Source organism: Onychostoma macrolepis, chromosome 20, assembly GCF_012432095.1.
Source record: "Onychostoma macrolepis isolate SWU-2019 chromosome 20, ASM1243209v1, whole genome shotgun sequence".
Lineage (NCBI taxonomy): Eukaryota > Metazoa > Chordata > Actinopteri > Cypriniformes > Cyprinidae > Onychostoma > Onychostoma macrolepis.
The window spans coordinates 19,187,166-19,200,028 of NC_081174.1; the positions used below are offsets into that span (position 1 = coordinate 19,187,166).

At 38.0% G+C, this 12,863-nt stretch overlaps 1 protein-coding gene across 1 annotated transcript; it reads right to left on the reverse strand.

Annotated features, from left to right (window-relative positions):
- Positions 1 to 1,439: 1,439 nt before the first annotated feature.
- On the reverse strand, positions 1,440 to 7,540 carry allc (allantoicase). Its single transcript, XM_058755994.1, has 11 exons — positions 7,214 to 7,540; positions 7,056 to 7,106; positions 6,895 to 6,982; positions 6,434 to 6,553; positions 6,273 to 6,352; positions 6,045 to 6,177; positions 2,916 to 3,071; positions 2,516 to 2,589; positions 2,328 to 2,436; positions 1,945 to 2,072; positions 1,440 to 1,849 (listed from the first exon to the last, which is right to left on the reverse strand). Exons 1-11 carry the CDS (start codon positions 7,301 to 7,303, stop codon positions 1,679 to 1,681), a joined length of 1,200 nt encoding a protein of 399 aa, XP_058611977.1. The 5' UTR covers positions 7,304 to 7,540; the 3' UTR covers positions 1,440 to 1,678.
- Positions 7,541 to 12,863: the final 5,323 nt, after the last annotated feature.

Genomic DNA, 12,863 nt, shown 5'->3' on the forward strand with positions numbered 1-12,863 from the left:
TAATTTAATGCAACAGTTTGCATTGGAATGATTTCATGAACAATCTACATTGAGATTTCTTCTCTATGAATGAGGCCCATTGACTGTATTTTATATGGCTGGGGCTTCATAACTGCACAGAAGACCTGACCTGATAGCACATGACTCCTGCAGAATCTTTCTCCGCCATGCCAACACAATTTGTCCCGCTATGGACCGCTGCCTTAATCTGTGGAGAAACATGACAAAATGATTGGGAAAAAAACAGCTCACTGGAAAATCTCTGCATCTGCAGAAGCTATCTGTGCAATTGCACAGAGTAAATGCCAGCAAGTTTGAAACATGTCATTGAATGTCAAAATCCCACCTTCTTTTTTCACCAACTGTTCCGAGGGATAAGCACATAGTGGAAGAAACGTCAAAAGAATATGTCAACTGCAACTTTTCATGTAAATAGAGATAAGCTCCAATTCGTTTCTTGACTCAGACAGAATTTTTAAAATCAAAGACCTGTTGATGCATGTTCCTGTATCAGAAAAATGTCAGCAAAATATTTTAGAAAATATTGCCCATCAAAGAGGGTCACACACAGCAGGCATGATATTTTTTTAATCTAAATATACACTGTTGTTCCTTTTATAATATAACACTTTAGTTGAACGTTTACAGCATTAAAGATTATAAAAAATATATTTATATACAGCATATATATATATATATAAATAATAGTATTTTTGCAATTATTTTAAGTATAATATAATAATGACAATCATTATTATTATATTATTACAATTATATTTTTCAGAGGGGTTTCTATGATGCATGCAAGCAGAACTTTTCAAACGTGTATGAAAATGGTAGTTGTGAAAATATTATCCTGTCGATAACATTTATTTTAACAGTTATTTGGTAACACTTTACAATAAGGTTCATTAGTTAATATTAGTTAACAACATTAGTAAACATGAACTAAGAATGAACAATACTTCTACAGCATTTATTAATCTTAATTAATGTTCATTTCAGCATTTACTAATGCATTATTAAAATCACAAGTTGTTTGTTAACATTAGTTAATGCACTGTGAGCTAACATGAATAAACAATGAACAACTGTATTTTCATTAACATTAACAAAGATTAATAAATAGTGTAATACATGCATTGTTGATTGTTTGTTCATGTTAGTTAATGCATTAACTAATGTTAACAAATGACACCTTATTGTAAAGTGTTACCAGTTATTTTCAAAGCAACTGTACAGTCTGTGGAGTGTCTTTTATTATGTCTTACTGTCTGCATCTGCTCACATTATGGTTTCAAAAATTAAAATTGATCCAGGCAAACATTCATATTAACACTGATAGACAGACACAATATGTATTATATGTATAATATGTATTTTCAAAACTGTTTTTATATCTAAAATGTCAGATTTGGCAATATACAATGCAAACAAAATGAGTGAAAGTTCATTTTATTAGCTAATTTCAGAGTATTTTATAGGTGTTTTCTGAAACATTGGCCTTGACAATAATTCATTTGTATACTGTACCACAGCGAAGGCTATTAGGTATTGTATTGTATATAGTATGTTCTCAGTCTTCAGTGTTGTTATTAACATTATGGTGTTAATATTTTAAATCACAACGGATGGCCTTCATTCTTCTGTAACTGTGTGTTGAAAGTACATGATGGCATTACAGTTTGGAGATTGGCTGAGGGCGAGTCATGTTGTTCGACACCGGTCCACCCCAGAGTCTGAGTCTGCTGACCCCTCCGTCGGGAGCTATGACCAGACGCACATGAGTCACAGGCCCACACTGCACCACAGACTCCCCAGAAAACAAATGCCTGTGGTGTGCCTTCAGCTAGATGAGGAAGATTGTGATCACATTTACACAGAACAAAAAGGAATAAAGTTGAAGATGAAGTCATATGAAATTATCGGATGGGCAAGTCATACTTTTTGAGGTGGAAGAAGAATTCTCCACTTTGGGGTTTTGTCAGATCGCCACTGGTTACGAATTAAGCTGTTCTCCTCATCTGGAGTCAAACAGCAGGCCTCAATCTTGCAGGAGTCTGGGAAATTTCCTAAGGAAAATAGTTGAATAAAAAGTATCTTATGCTGACCCTAAACTTTTATCACACGTCTCACAATGTGACTATATATCTCACGGTCTAATTTTGTGTGTTTCTTGTAATTGTGACTTTATTTATCTGACAACTAATTTTTTATTTGTACTCTGAGGCGGAACCAGGCTTCCATACAGATACTGTTGTTTCAAATGTAAAACATTTAGACAAAAATGCTACAAAATTTAAATAAATATTCAATACTTTTCGTACCTTTAAAATGGTTGGTGTCTACCTCAATTTTGCTTATGATGCCAGGATGTCCTAGTCTGAGAATAGCCCACTCAAAGCCTGGCACTTGTAATATGCCTTTCTCATCCACCTGAAAGCCAATATATGGGATCAGTGAGGAACATAACTGATATTTGTGATGTTTCCTAAAATGAAAAGTCTGCTTTTACCTTTAAAACTTTGGGCCGATCCAGGCGTCTGGCTGTCTCCCACCCATCACCCATGTTGTCAGCCCTCCCTAGACCTACAGAGAAACACACATTCAAGACAATCACAAAGAACTGATCTAGATCTCAAAATCTCTCATGTTATTCCATAATCTTCTCCAAACAGTCATTAAATAGACCATAACTTATTTATTGGGAAACAATGTGTAGTATTCTCTCAGGAAGTTATTAAAAATGAAGTCTGGGAAACAGTCCAGACAGAGTTTTTATGATATGCCTGATTGAAAAAGTCTGTAAAAGTGGTCTGCATTTTAGATGCTTCTCTTGGCTCAAGTGAACAAAAAAGAGCCATAGTGCCTCCCTAAGATGTCTTTCAACTTGTCAATCCAAAAAAATCGCTCACCAATCATATTGCGTGGGTGACCATAGTGGGCGTCGCTGTAGCCTACGCATACACCCCCATTGTTCAGGGCAACAAGATCCACTAGGTCTTGACTAGAAACAGTGGACCAGTCCTTCTTCCCAATGCCATAAACTTTTAGCCTCGCAATTCCGCCATCTGCCAAACAGCAATAAAATATTTAAAGCTAAGGTGTCATTTTTTATGTTAAAACACTTTTTCCATTGTTTCTAGGGTAAAACACTTATTTTAACATGCTGAGGAAACTAGGCAGACAACAGTAGGTTGATTATATATATATATATATATATATATATATATATATATATATATATATATATGAAGAGTTCAGATGCAAAAGCCACTAAGTACGTCTGACATTTTTCTTTAAAATTAGCATTTCTTTCTGGCAACTATGTATGGGTTTCTATGTAAGTACTAGTACTTCTGAATGGGTTGAGGCTGGGATTTAGTGCATTTGAAGTGAAAATACTTGATGAACATACACTATGTGTGGAGAGCATTCACTCAGTATCATTATCTCATTTTTGACCAAGATGGCTTTTAGAGGCTTTTGCTTTGGAACTCTTCATATATATATTTATATATTTATATTTAGTCATTTAGCAGACGCTTTTATCCAAAGCGACTTACAAATGAGGACAACAGAAGCAATCAATTGTAGTATTAAAACAACCTAAAACAGATCCAAAACTAAAAGCTGAAACTTCATAAATACTACATATACACATTTTAAAAAACAAAGAAATTAAATAAAAATGACAAATGCATACAACAAAATTTCAAAACTTAACATTTAAATGAAAAACAAAAAAATGAAGCTAAAAACAATTAAAAATATTAAAGAACAAAGGGTATAAGAGTATTATAATGATTCTAACATAACACTAGCTAAGCCAAACACCAAAAAAACAACTACATATGTGTATGTACAACCACAAATACATACATATACATACATACACATTTATAAATTCAATATATATATTATTTCATTTCCATTTAGTTTGTTGAAGTATAAAAATAACTCAAATTAAATAAAACTAAAACTTAATAAAGAACCTATACAGACACAGTAAATTCAGAAATAATTTAACTAAAATTAAAATAGATAACAAATACAAATCAAACGACAGTAGTTTATCAGTAATCCTAAAACATAACACTACCAAACACACATGCTAAAAAACAACAACTTACTTACACATAGTAAGAAATGGTTATAAAAACTGAAACAGAAGTGAAACAAGTAGTAGGAAAGAGGAGAAATAAAAAGCGATACTTATATCCTTTGCCGGTGTCCCTGCCCGGTTGAGAGTCCATGGTCTTTACACTCTTCGGTTTTCACACGACAGTTGCCACGGTAAACTAAGCTTTTTTTAAACTCGTCTAACAAAATACTAATTGAATTCAGCTGAACACATTTTCCTTATTTTTTCCACAACAAATGGCCAAGCAAGCTCAGACACCGACAAGATACGCGATACAGAACGAGACCAAACGTGTACATATATATATATAGTATCTCACAAAAGTGAGTACACCCCTCACATTTCGGCAATCATTTTAGTATATCTTTTCATGGGACAATTCTATAGAAATGAAACTTGGATATATTTTAGTGTAGTCAATGTGCAGCTTGTATAGCTGTACAGATTTACTGTCTTCTGAAAATAACTCAACATACAGTCATTATTCTCAAAAAAGTGAGAAGTACCTGGTGAGAAGTACCAAGAAAATTGTATCTTGCCTACAGTCAAGCATGATGGTGGTAGCTTCATGGTCTGGGGCTGCATGAGTGCTGCTGGTACTGGGGAGCTGCGGTTCATTGAGGGAAACATGGATTCCAACATGTCCTGTCCTGTGACATTCTGAAGCAGAAGATGATGCCCTCCCTTCAGAAACTGGGCTGAACGGCAAGTTGTCCTAACTAATAACGACCCTAAACATACAGCCAAAATGACAACTGCCTTGCTGATGCTGATGAAGCTGACGGTGAAGGTGATGGAGTGGCCAAGTATGCCTCCAGACCTGAACCCTATTGAACACCTGTGGGGCATCCTCAAGCGGAAGGTGGGGAAGCACCATGTGTCTAACATCCAGCAGCTCCGTGATGTCATTGTGGAGGAGTGTAAGAGGATGCCAGCAACAACCTGTGCAGCTCTGGTGAACTCCAAGCCCAGGAGGATTAAGGCAGTGCTAGATAACAATGGTGCCCCTACAAAATATTGACACTTTGGACACAGTTTTGACATGTTCACTTAGGGTGTACTCATTTTTGTTGCCAGTTATTTGGACAATAATGGCTATATGTTGAGTTATAGACAAGCTGCACATTGGATATACTCAAAAATATATCCAAGTTTCATTTGTGTAGTATTGTCCCTTGAGAAGATATACTAAAATTTTTGCTAAAATGTGAGGGGATGTACTCACTTTTGTGAGATACTGTATATATATATATATATATATATATATATATATATATATATATATATATATATATATATGAAATTATCTTTAAATAATTTCTTTACTTTTTTTGCATCAAATCAAAGTTTGTAATGCTGTGATTCACATCATAGCTTACTGGTTTGTTTCATGGCTTATAACACTTTAAAAAAAAACATTCCTATGTGAAAAATTCTTCCAGAACCAAGGCCACTGAAAAAAATGTGTTGCACTAGTGTTGGTTTAGGCCGGGACTAACTGTCTGACCAACCAGTGGCAGGAAGGTTTGGTGGCTAGTGGCACATAAATCACACACTTCAAATTTAAGTCAAAGCTATAATTTTTTCAACAATTTATCAAAAGATTCTTGTAACCACCTTAGGCAAGAAATCATCCGCTAAGAAAAATAAGTAAATAAAACACCACATAAAAAAGTGGAATACATATAGTACCAGCTTTTAGGTGGTATATAAATAAAATGTTAATATTTTATTATCATTTTACAACCCTTCATTTGTATTCATTTTACAAAACAAATGGCTCTCTAAGATGCTGCTCCGCTGTAGCATCTCTCCCCGGGCCATTTTTTTTATTATGAATGATCACATTCTCTGTTTTGTCATTTTTTAAAATTGCACTGAATGATTCATGGTGTATTACCTGGATATATGTTAAGGCGGATATGGGTAACTCTGTGTGGGTAGGTGACATTCAGGTAGTTGTGGCATGATTCAGAGTACCCCGGCTTCAGCTTTGTCATCGGGACAAGCTCCTCCCAGCTGTCTGAGTTAAGCTGTTCAACATAAATTCAGAATGAGTTCCCTCAGAAACACAGACTGGAGATTATGCGTATAAAAAATATCTAGTGCACTGGATGATGGTTTACACCTGTGCCACAGCGTCGAACTGGCTTGGGGAAGCTGCCATGCCTGTACGATCTCCTTCAAGGGTGAACGGCGGCATCTGATCTGATTTAAATGTCACATATTAGATATAATGAAGGTAACCTTATACTTTGGTTCTTAAAGGCTGCAGCCATAGATACCCACCAAGACATGCAGCTTGAATGGAGGTGTATGGTCCATAGTTCCCGGTGAAGAAAGATGTGTCCACATCAAAGCCATAAATAATTCCTGGAACTCCTAACTGAATGATGCACCAGTCGTGACCTTTAACACAAGATGAGAGACACATGCATCTTTCATGAGATCACCGAAATCTATTGTAAGTACAGACAGAGCACTCTTTGAGATTACAAAACATGCCCTGAAAGCCCGATCAGATGAGGAAGCGTCTCAGTATTGCAGTACATCTTTCTCTCATGCGTTCATTTTACAGATCTTCAGAGAGGCTGGATGGATGAGAGAAGGAAGTAGCCTGCAGCTATTCTGCTCTAATTCATCCAGGCCCAATGGAACTAGAGCTCATTAGAGAGAAATGAGAAACAAGCCGAGCCCTATTTCCCAGTTTTACAGTGAACTCGCTTTGATTTGTGCAGATGGACTAATACCTGGAATTCTTTTCCTTCTGGTTTCCCAGCCATCCATCCATTTTCCGTATTCAGTAAACGCTGAGGCTATGAATTCTGGAGGGTCTCTCTTAAAAGTTTCAGATCATCATAATTAATACAAAATAATACTAGAAAATGTTTGAACACATGAAGGACTTTACCTTTAAAAGATTTCTAGCTGGGGCAAACCACTCATCCGTGGCAAAAATCACCTTTAATGACAATGTTAGTAGTTTGATAATCAATTTCAGTGAGCAAACGCAATCTAAAAATATCAGAATAGTGATAAGATGTTTATTTCAAATGCTCCATTTTTCACCTTTCCTCCAGCTGTTTCGCATGCGAGGTTGTTGAACTGCAGGAAGTGTGGTTGACTGCTGGTCTTCTTCTGCACTGGTCGATTTGCCATGTTTGTTGTGATTAGATTTTAAATGTTATGCCAATTAAATTTAGCTTTTGTTTAATATTACAAGAATCCACACAGCAAATTGTAGAGAGAGAATCGCTAGCTCTCCGCGATATAATAGGTCGACTAACTATAATATTTAACTGCCCTCTCAAAAACAAACTCTTAAACAGAGCGAAGTCCACTGTCTTGATCAACAACAGTCACGTACTGGCATAAAGTTGGCTTGACGTTGGACGCAATGTTGCCAGATTGGATGGACGATTAAAGCTCAGAAAAACCCGCCCAAAACTTTAACTGTCAAAACAATGTGATAGAATGTAAATCAAGGTTGATAAGAGCCATTTTTATCTCCTTAAAACAAAATAATGACGATAAAATAATATAAATATAATGCTAGATAAATTTCCCATGAATCAAATCGGGGCAAATAAATTAAAGAGAATTAACAAATATGATTAAAATACGCAAGATGGCACTGTCAGAACGGCAATCGAGAAATTAACCGATATCCTTGAAAAAGCACATGCATCATTTTCAATGTCAACAGTCAGAATTTAAATGCAAAAAAGGGGCCGTAATGAGGTATTTCACACTCGTTCATGCACACACCATGACAGTCAAAACTGTGTCATTCATTCATTGATGCATACTGTATGATAATCCGACAATAAAAAAAAACTAACAAGTCCAGCAGCTTTCAATGATATACCAATCTGGACCGTTTAAAAGATAAAAGACAGGATCGTATAGATATAAATAGATTTTGATTAAATCATTTAACTGTGCTCTGATTTCAGTGTTGCAGTGATATAGCCTTCGTGTCATCTCTCCCTCAACAGGTGTAATTCACGTTTTGAGAGTTAAAACACTCTCCACTCTTTACCATGTAACTTATATTTAGGCATTATGATCACTTATACAGTTATACATTCAAAATCAGATCCGTTATCGCGCTAAAAACCCGTCATGAATCATCACGTCTGTCTGCTGATCCCTATAGTGATTGGCTAAAAGTGCTGCTGCGATGTCAACATCAGCACCAGTCGTCTTTGCAGTGTGAGTGTGTTTAGTAACGTTGTAATGACTGACTGGATGCAGTAGGCTATGCCATACCTGTCAACACTACCGTTTTTCGCGGGAGTCTCCCGTATTTCTCACCCATCTCCCGCCCCCCTGCCGTTTTTTTATTTCTCCCAGGAAACTCCCGTAGTTTGTATGGCCAAAATCTAGTTAAATAATCACATCAATTTTATTCCAAGGTTGTACAGTTGCCAGATCTTGAATGAAACGCATCACCCAACGCATCACCTCACACAATCGACACAATACACAAATTTCAAACCATTTGTGACCTCATCCTGGCAACCTACAACCCAGTTGCGCTGTAGATTTCTGCGCAAGTAGTAGACGCGGGAAGTTGAATCTAGCATCAGTGGTACAAATGGAAGGAGAAGAGTCAGGTGGTGCTCCGGCGAAGAAAAAAAATATATTAGTGTAAATTTAACAACAGCTGGACGGAAGAATAAAATTTCTTGTCTCAAAGCCATGTAAACAACACTCACGTCTTTTCAAAGCGTGTCGCACTAATTTTAATATCGGACACGGTGGGAAAAACGACATAGCTTATCTCAGCATCTTAACGTTAAATCACAGCGGCACATTCGTGCAGCCGAGGCACAGAAGGGCAACACATACTATAAACACACAATGTTAATGTTATATACAATGTTACAATGTAATTTGTTCTACAGTGTTTAACAGTTTAACAATGTTTCTGTTTAATTTCTTTAAAAAAAATACATTAAAAAAATTATATATATATATATATATATATATATATACACAGTGAGGAAAATAAGTATTTGAACACCCTGCTATTTTGCAAGTTCTCCCACTTAGAAATCATGGAGGGGTCTGAAATTGTCATCGTAGGTGCATGTCCACTGTGAGAGACATACCTTGATAACCTTGATATGCTTCTTACAGAGCCACTCCTTGGTTATCCTGGCTGTGTGCTTCGGTCATTGTCATGTTGGAAGACCCAGCCTCGACCCATCTTCAATGCTCTAACTGAGGGAAGGAGGTTGTTCCCCAAAATCTCGCAATACATGGCCCCGGTCATCCTCTCCTTAATACAGTGCAGTCGCCTGTCCCATGTGCAGAAAAACACCCCAAAGATGATGCTACCACCCCATGCTTCACAGTAGGGATGGTGTTCTTGGGATGGTACTCATCATTCTTCTTCCTCCAAACACGTTTAGTGGAATTATGACCAAAAAGTTCTATTTTGGTCTCATCTGACCACATGACTTTCTCCCATGACTCCTCTGGATCATCCAAATGGTCATTGGCAAACTTAAGTCGGCCTGGACATGTGCTGGTTTAAGCAGGGGAACCTTCCGTGCCATGCATGATTTCAAACCATGACGTCTTAGTGTATTACCAACAGTAACCTTGGAAACGGTGGTCCCAGCTCTTTTCAGGTCATTGACCAGCTCCTCCCGTGTAGTTCTGGGCTGATTTCTCACCTTTCTTAGGATCATTGAGACCCCACGAGGTGAGATCTTGCATGGAGCCCCAGTCCGAGGGAGATTGACAGTCATGTTTAGCTTCTTCCATTTTCTAATGATTGCTCCAACAGTGGACCTTTTTTCACCAAGCTGCTTGGCAATTTCCCCGTAGCCCTTTCCAGCCTTGTGGAGGTGTACAATTTTGTCTCTAGTGTCTTTGGACAGCTCTTTGGTCTTGGCCATGTTAGTAGTTGGATTCTTACTGATTGTATGGGGTGGACAGGTGTCTTTATGCAGCTAACGACCTCAAACAGGTGCATCTAATTTAGGATAATAAATGGAGTGGAGGTGGACATTTTAAAGGCAGACTAACAGGTCTTTGAGGGTCAGAATTCTAGCTGATAGACAGGTGTTCAAATACTTATTTGCAGCTGTATCATACAAATAAATAGTTAAAAATCATACATTGTGATTTCTGGATTTTTTTTTAGATTATGTCTCTCACAGTGGACATGCACCTACGATGACAATTTCAGACCCCTCCATGATTTCTAAGTGGGAGAACTTGCAAAATAGCAGGGTGTTCAAATACTTATTTTCCTCACTGTATATATATATATATATATATATATATATGTGTGTGTGTGTGTGTGTAACCGTTCTAATATTTATTTATTAATTAAATATTAATTATTCGTTTTATTTTCATTAATAATTATTTACTATGTGTACACTATGAGTACAGTGTGTACTTATGTGTACAAGCACATACCACCCCGCCCAATCTGGCAACACTTTTGGACGTTCGATATTCGCATATTTAGGGACCGTCTCTAAAGTTACATGCGATATTGGTATACACTTTTCTAACTTCAATAGCATACGAGCAGAATGACTTACAGTCATAAAAACAACTGTAAACTGTACATCTAGGTGTAAACTGTAAAGCACAACTTTTACATTTTTGATATTTATTAAAATAAACTGTAAATCATAGGTAAAATTTGCTATTTTTCACTACCCAATGGGCTCAAACGCAAATTTAAAGCTCAAAAGCATCTGAGAATGACTTAGTACAGTCATAACACAAACTGTAAACTGTACATCTAGGTGTCACCTATAATGCACACCTTTTACATTTTTGATATTTATTCAAATAAAGTGTAAATCATATGTAAAAATTGCTATTTTTCACTACCGAATGGGCTCAAATGCAAAATATACCATAATTTAAAGCTCAACAGCATTTGAGCAGAATGACTTACAGTCATAACACAAACTGTAAACTGTTCATCTAGATGTCAACTGTAATGCACACCTTTTACATTTTTCATATTTATTAAAATAAACTGTAAATCATTCATTAAAAATTATATTTTTTCAGTACTGAATTGGCTCAAACGCACATTTAAAGCTCAATAGCATTTGAGCAGAATGGCTTACAGTCATAAAAACAACTGTAAACTGTTCATAGGTGTAACCTATAATACACACCTTTTACTTTTTTTGTATTTATTAAAATCTACTGTAAATCATATGTAAATTTGCTATTTTTCACTACCGAATGGGCTCAAAAGCAAAATATGCCATAATTTTCTTAGCCAGGACAACAGAGAGATTCCAGCCAGGACAACAGAGAGATCCCAGGAGGGCACAAGGGGTGGCCTAGGAGGATTTAACCTTCTGGCACCTCTCAGGAACCTAACGATCAGGTCATGCTTACCTAGGGACCAGCCGTGCACTGCATCGTGATGTGCTGCGATAGCAGCCACATACACTTTCAAGGTAGAGGGCGACAGCCTGCTCCCCAACCTCTCCTGCAGGATAGAAAGCACGACACTAATTGGGCATCTTCGGGCGTCTTCTCGGCGAGAAGGATACCAGTTCGAGAGCAGACTCCATTTCAGAGAATAGGCTTGCCTCGTAGAGGGAGCTCTAGCTTGAGTGATCATGTTAACCATCGCTGGTGACAGATCAGCTAAGTCTGTCGCGGAGGTTCCAGAGGTCTGGACGCGGGTGCCAAATGGTGCCGAGTAGGGGTGTAACGCTAAATCGATTAATCTAATGCATCGCAATTCTCTCTGAAATGGATTCTGAGCTTAGCTTTAACAGCAGATGGCACTGCATGCTTTAGAAACAGCTTGCTTTCAGTTCCTTACACACACACCACTTGAACTTAAAATAATCATTCATAAAGTTCAAAAAGGTTGAAGCGAATTACAAGAGTGTTCACAGTGGTTGTGTTTACATTAATCTTGCATCATAAAAGCATAAAAGCAGAGGTGCAAGTACATTTAACTACTCAGTTGAACGCACAAGCGGTCTTCTTCGTGAGCATTTGAGTGTGCAGTTAAAAACTAGCCTAGAGTGCCATCTGCTGTTAAAAACGAAGTTCAGAATTGATTCAAGAGAGAATTGCGATGCATTAGGAAAATCACAGAATCGATCCATTAATCGATTTATTATTACACCCCTAGTGCTGAGCCTGAGAGAGAAGGTCCTGTCTCATGGGGATGCGCCAGGGAGGGGCTGTCGCGAGGAGCATGAGTTCCGGAAACCAGGTCCTGGTGGGTCAGAAAGGCGCAACCAACAAGACCTGCTCCTCGTCCTCCCTGATCTTGCACAGTGTCTGTGCAAGGAGGCTCACTGGGGGAAACGCATACTTGCGTAGAGCCCGAGGCCAGCTGTGTGCCAGCATGTCTGTGCCAAAGGGGGCCTCGATCAGGGAGTAATACAGCTGGCAGTGGGAGGACTCGCAGGAAGCAAACAGGTCCACCTGAGCTTCCCCGAATCGACCCCAGATCTGCCAGATGGTCTCTGGATGGAGTCACCATTCTCCAGGGAACGTGAGCTGTCATGAGAATGCGTCGGCTGCACGATTGAGCTCCCCTGCAATTTGCAGCATGATCGTAGACCTCCCTGCTGGTTGATGTACAAGACAGCTGCAGTGTTGTCCGTGCAGACTAACACGTGCTTGCAGGGGCCGGAACTGCCATAAGGCCAGATGCACTGCCAAAATCTCTAGGCAGTTGACGTGCCAAAGCAGTCGA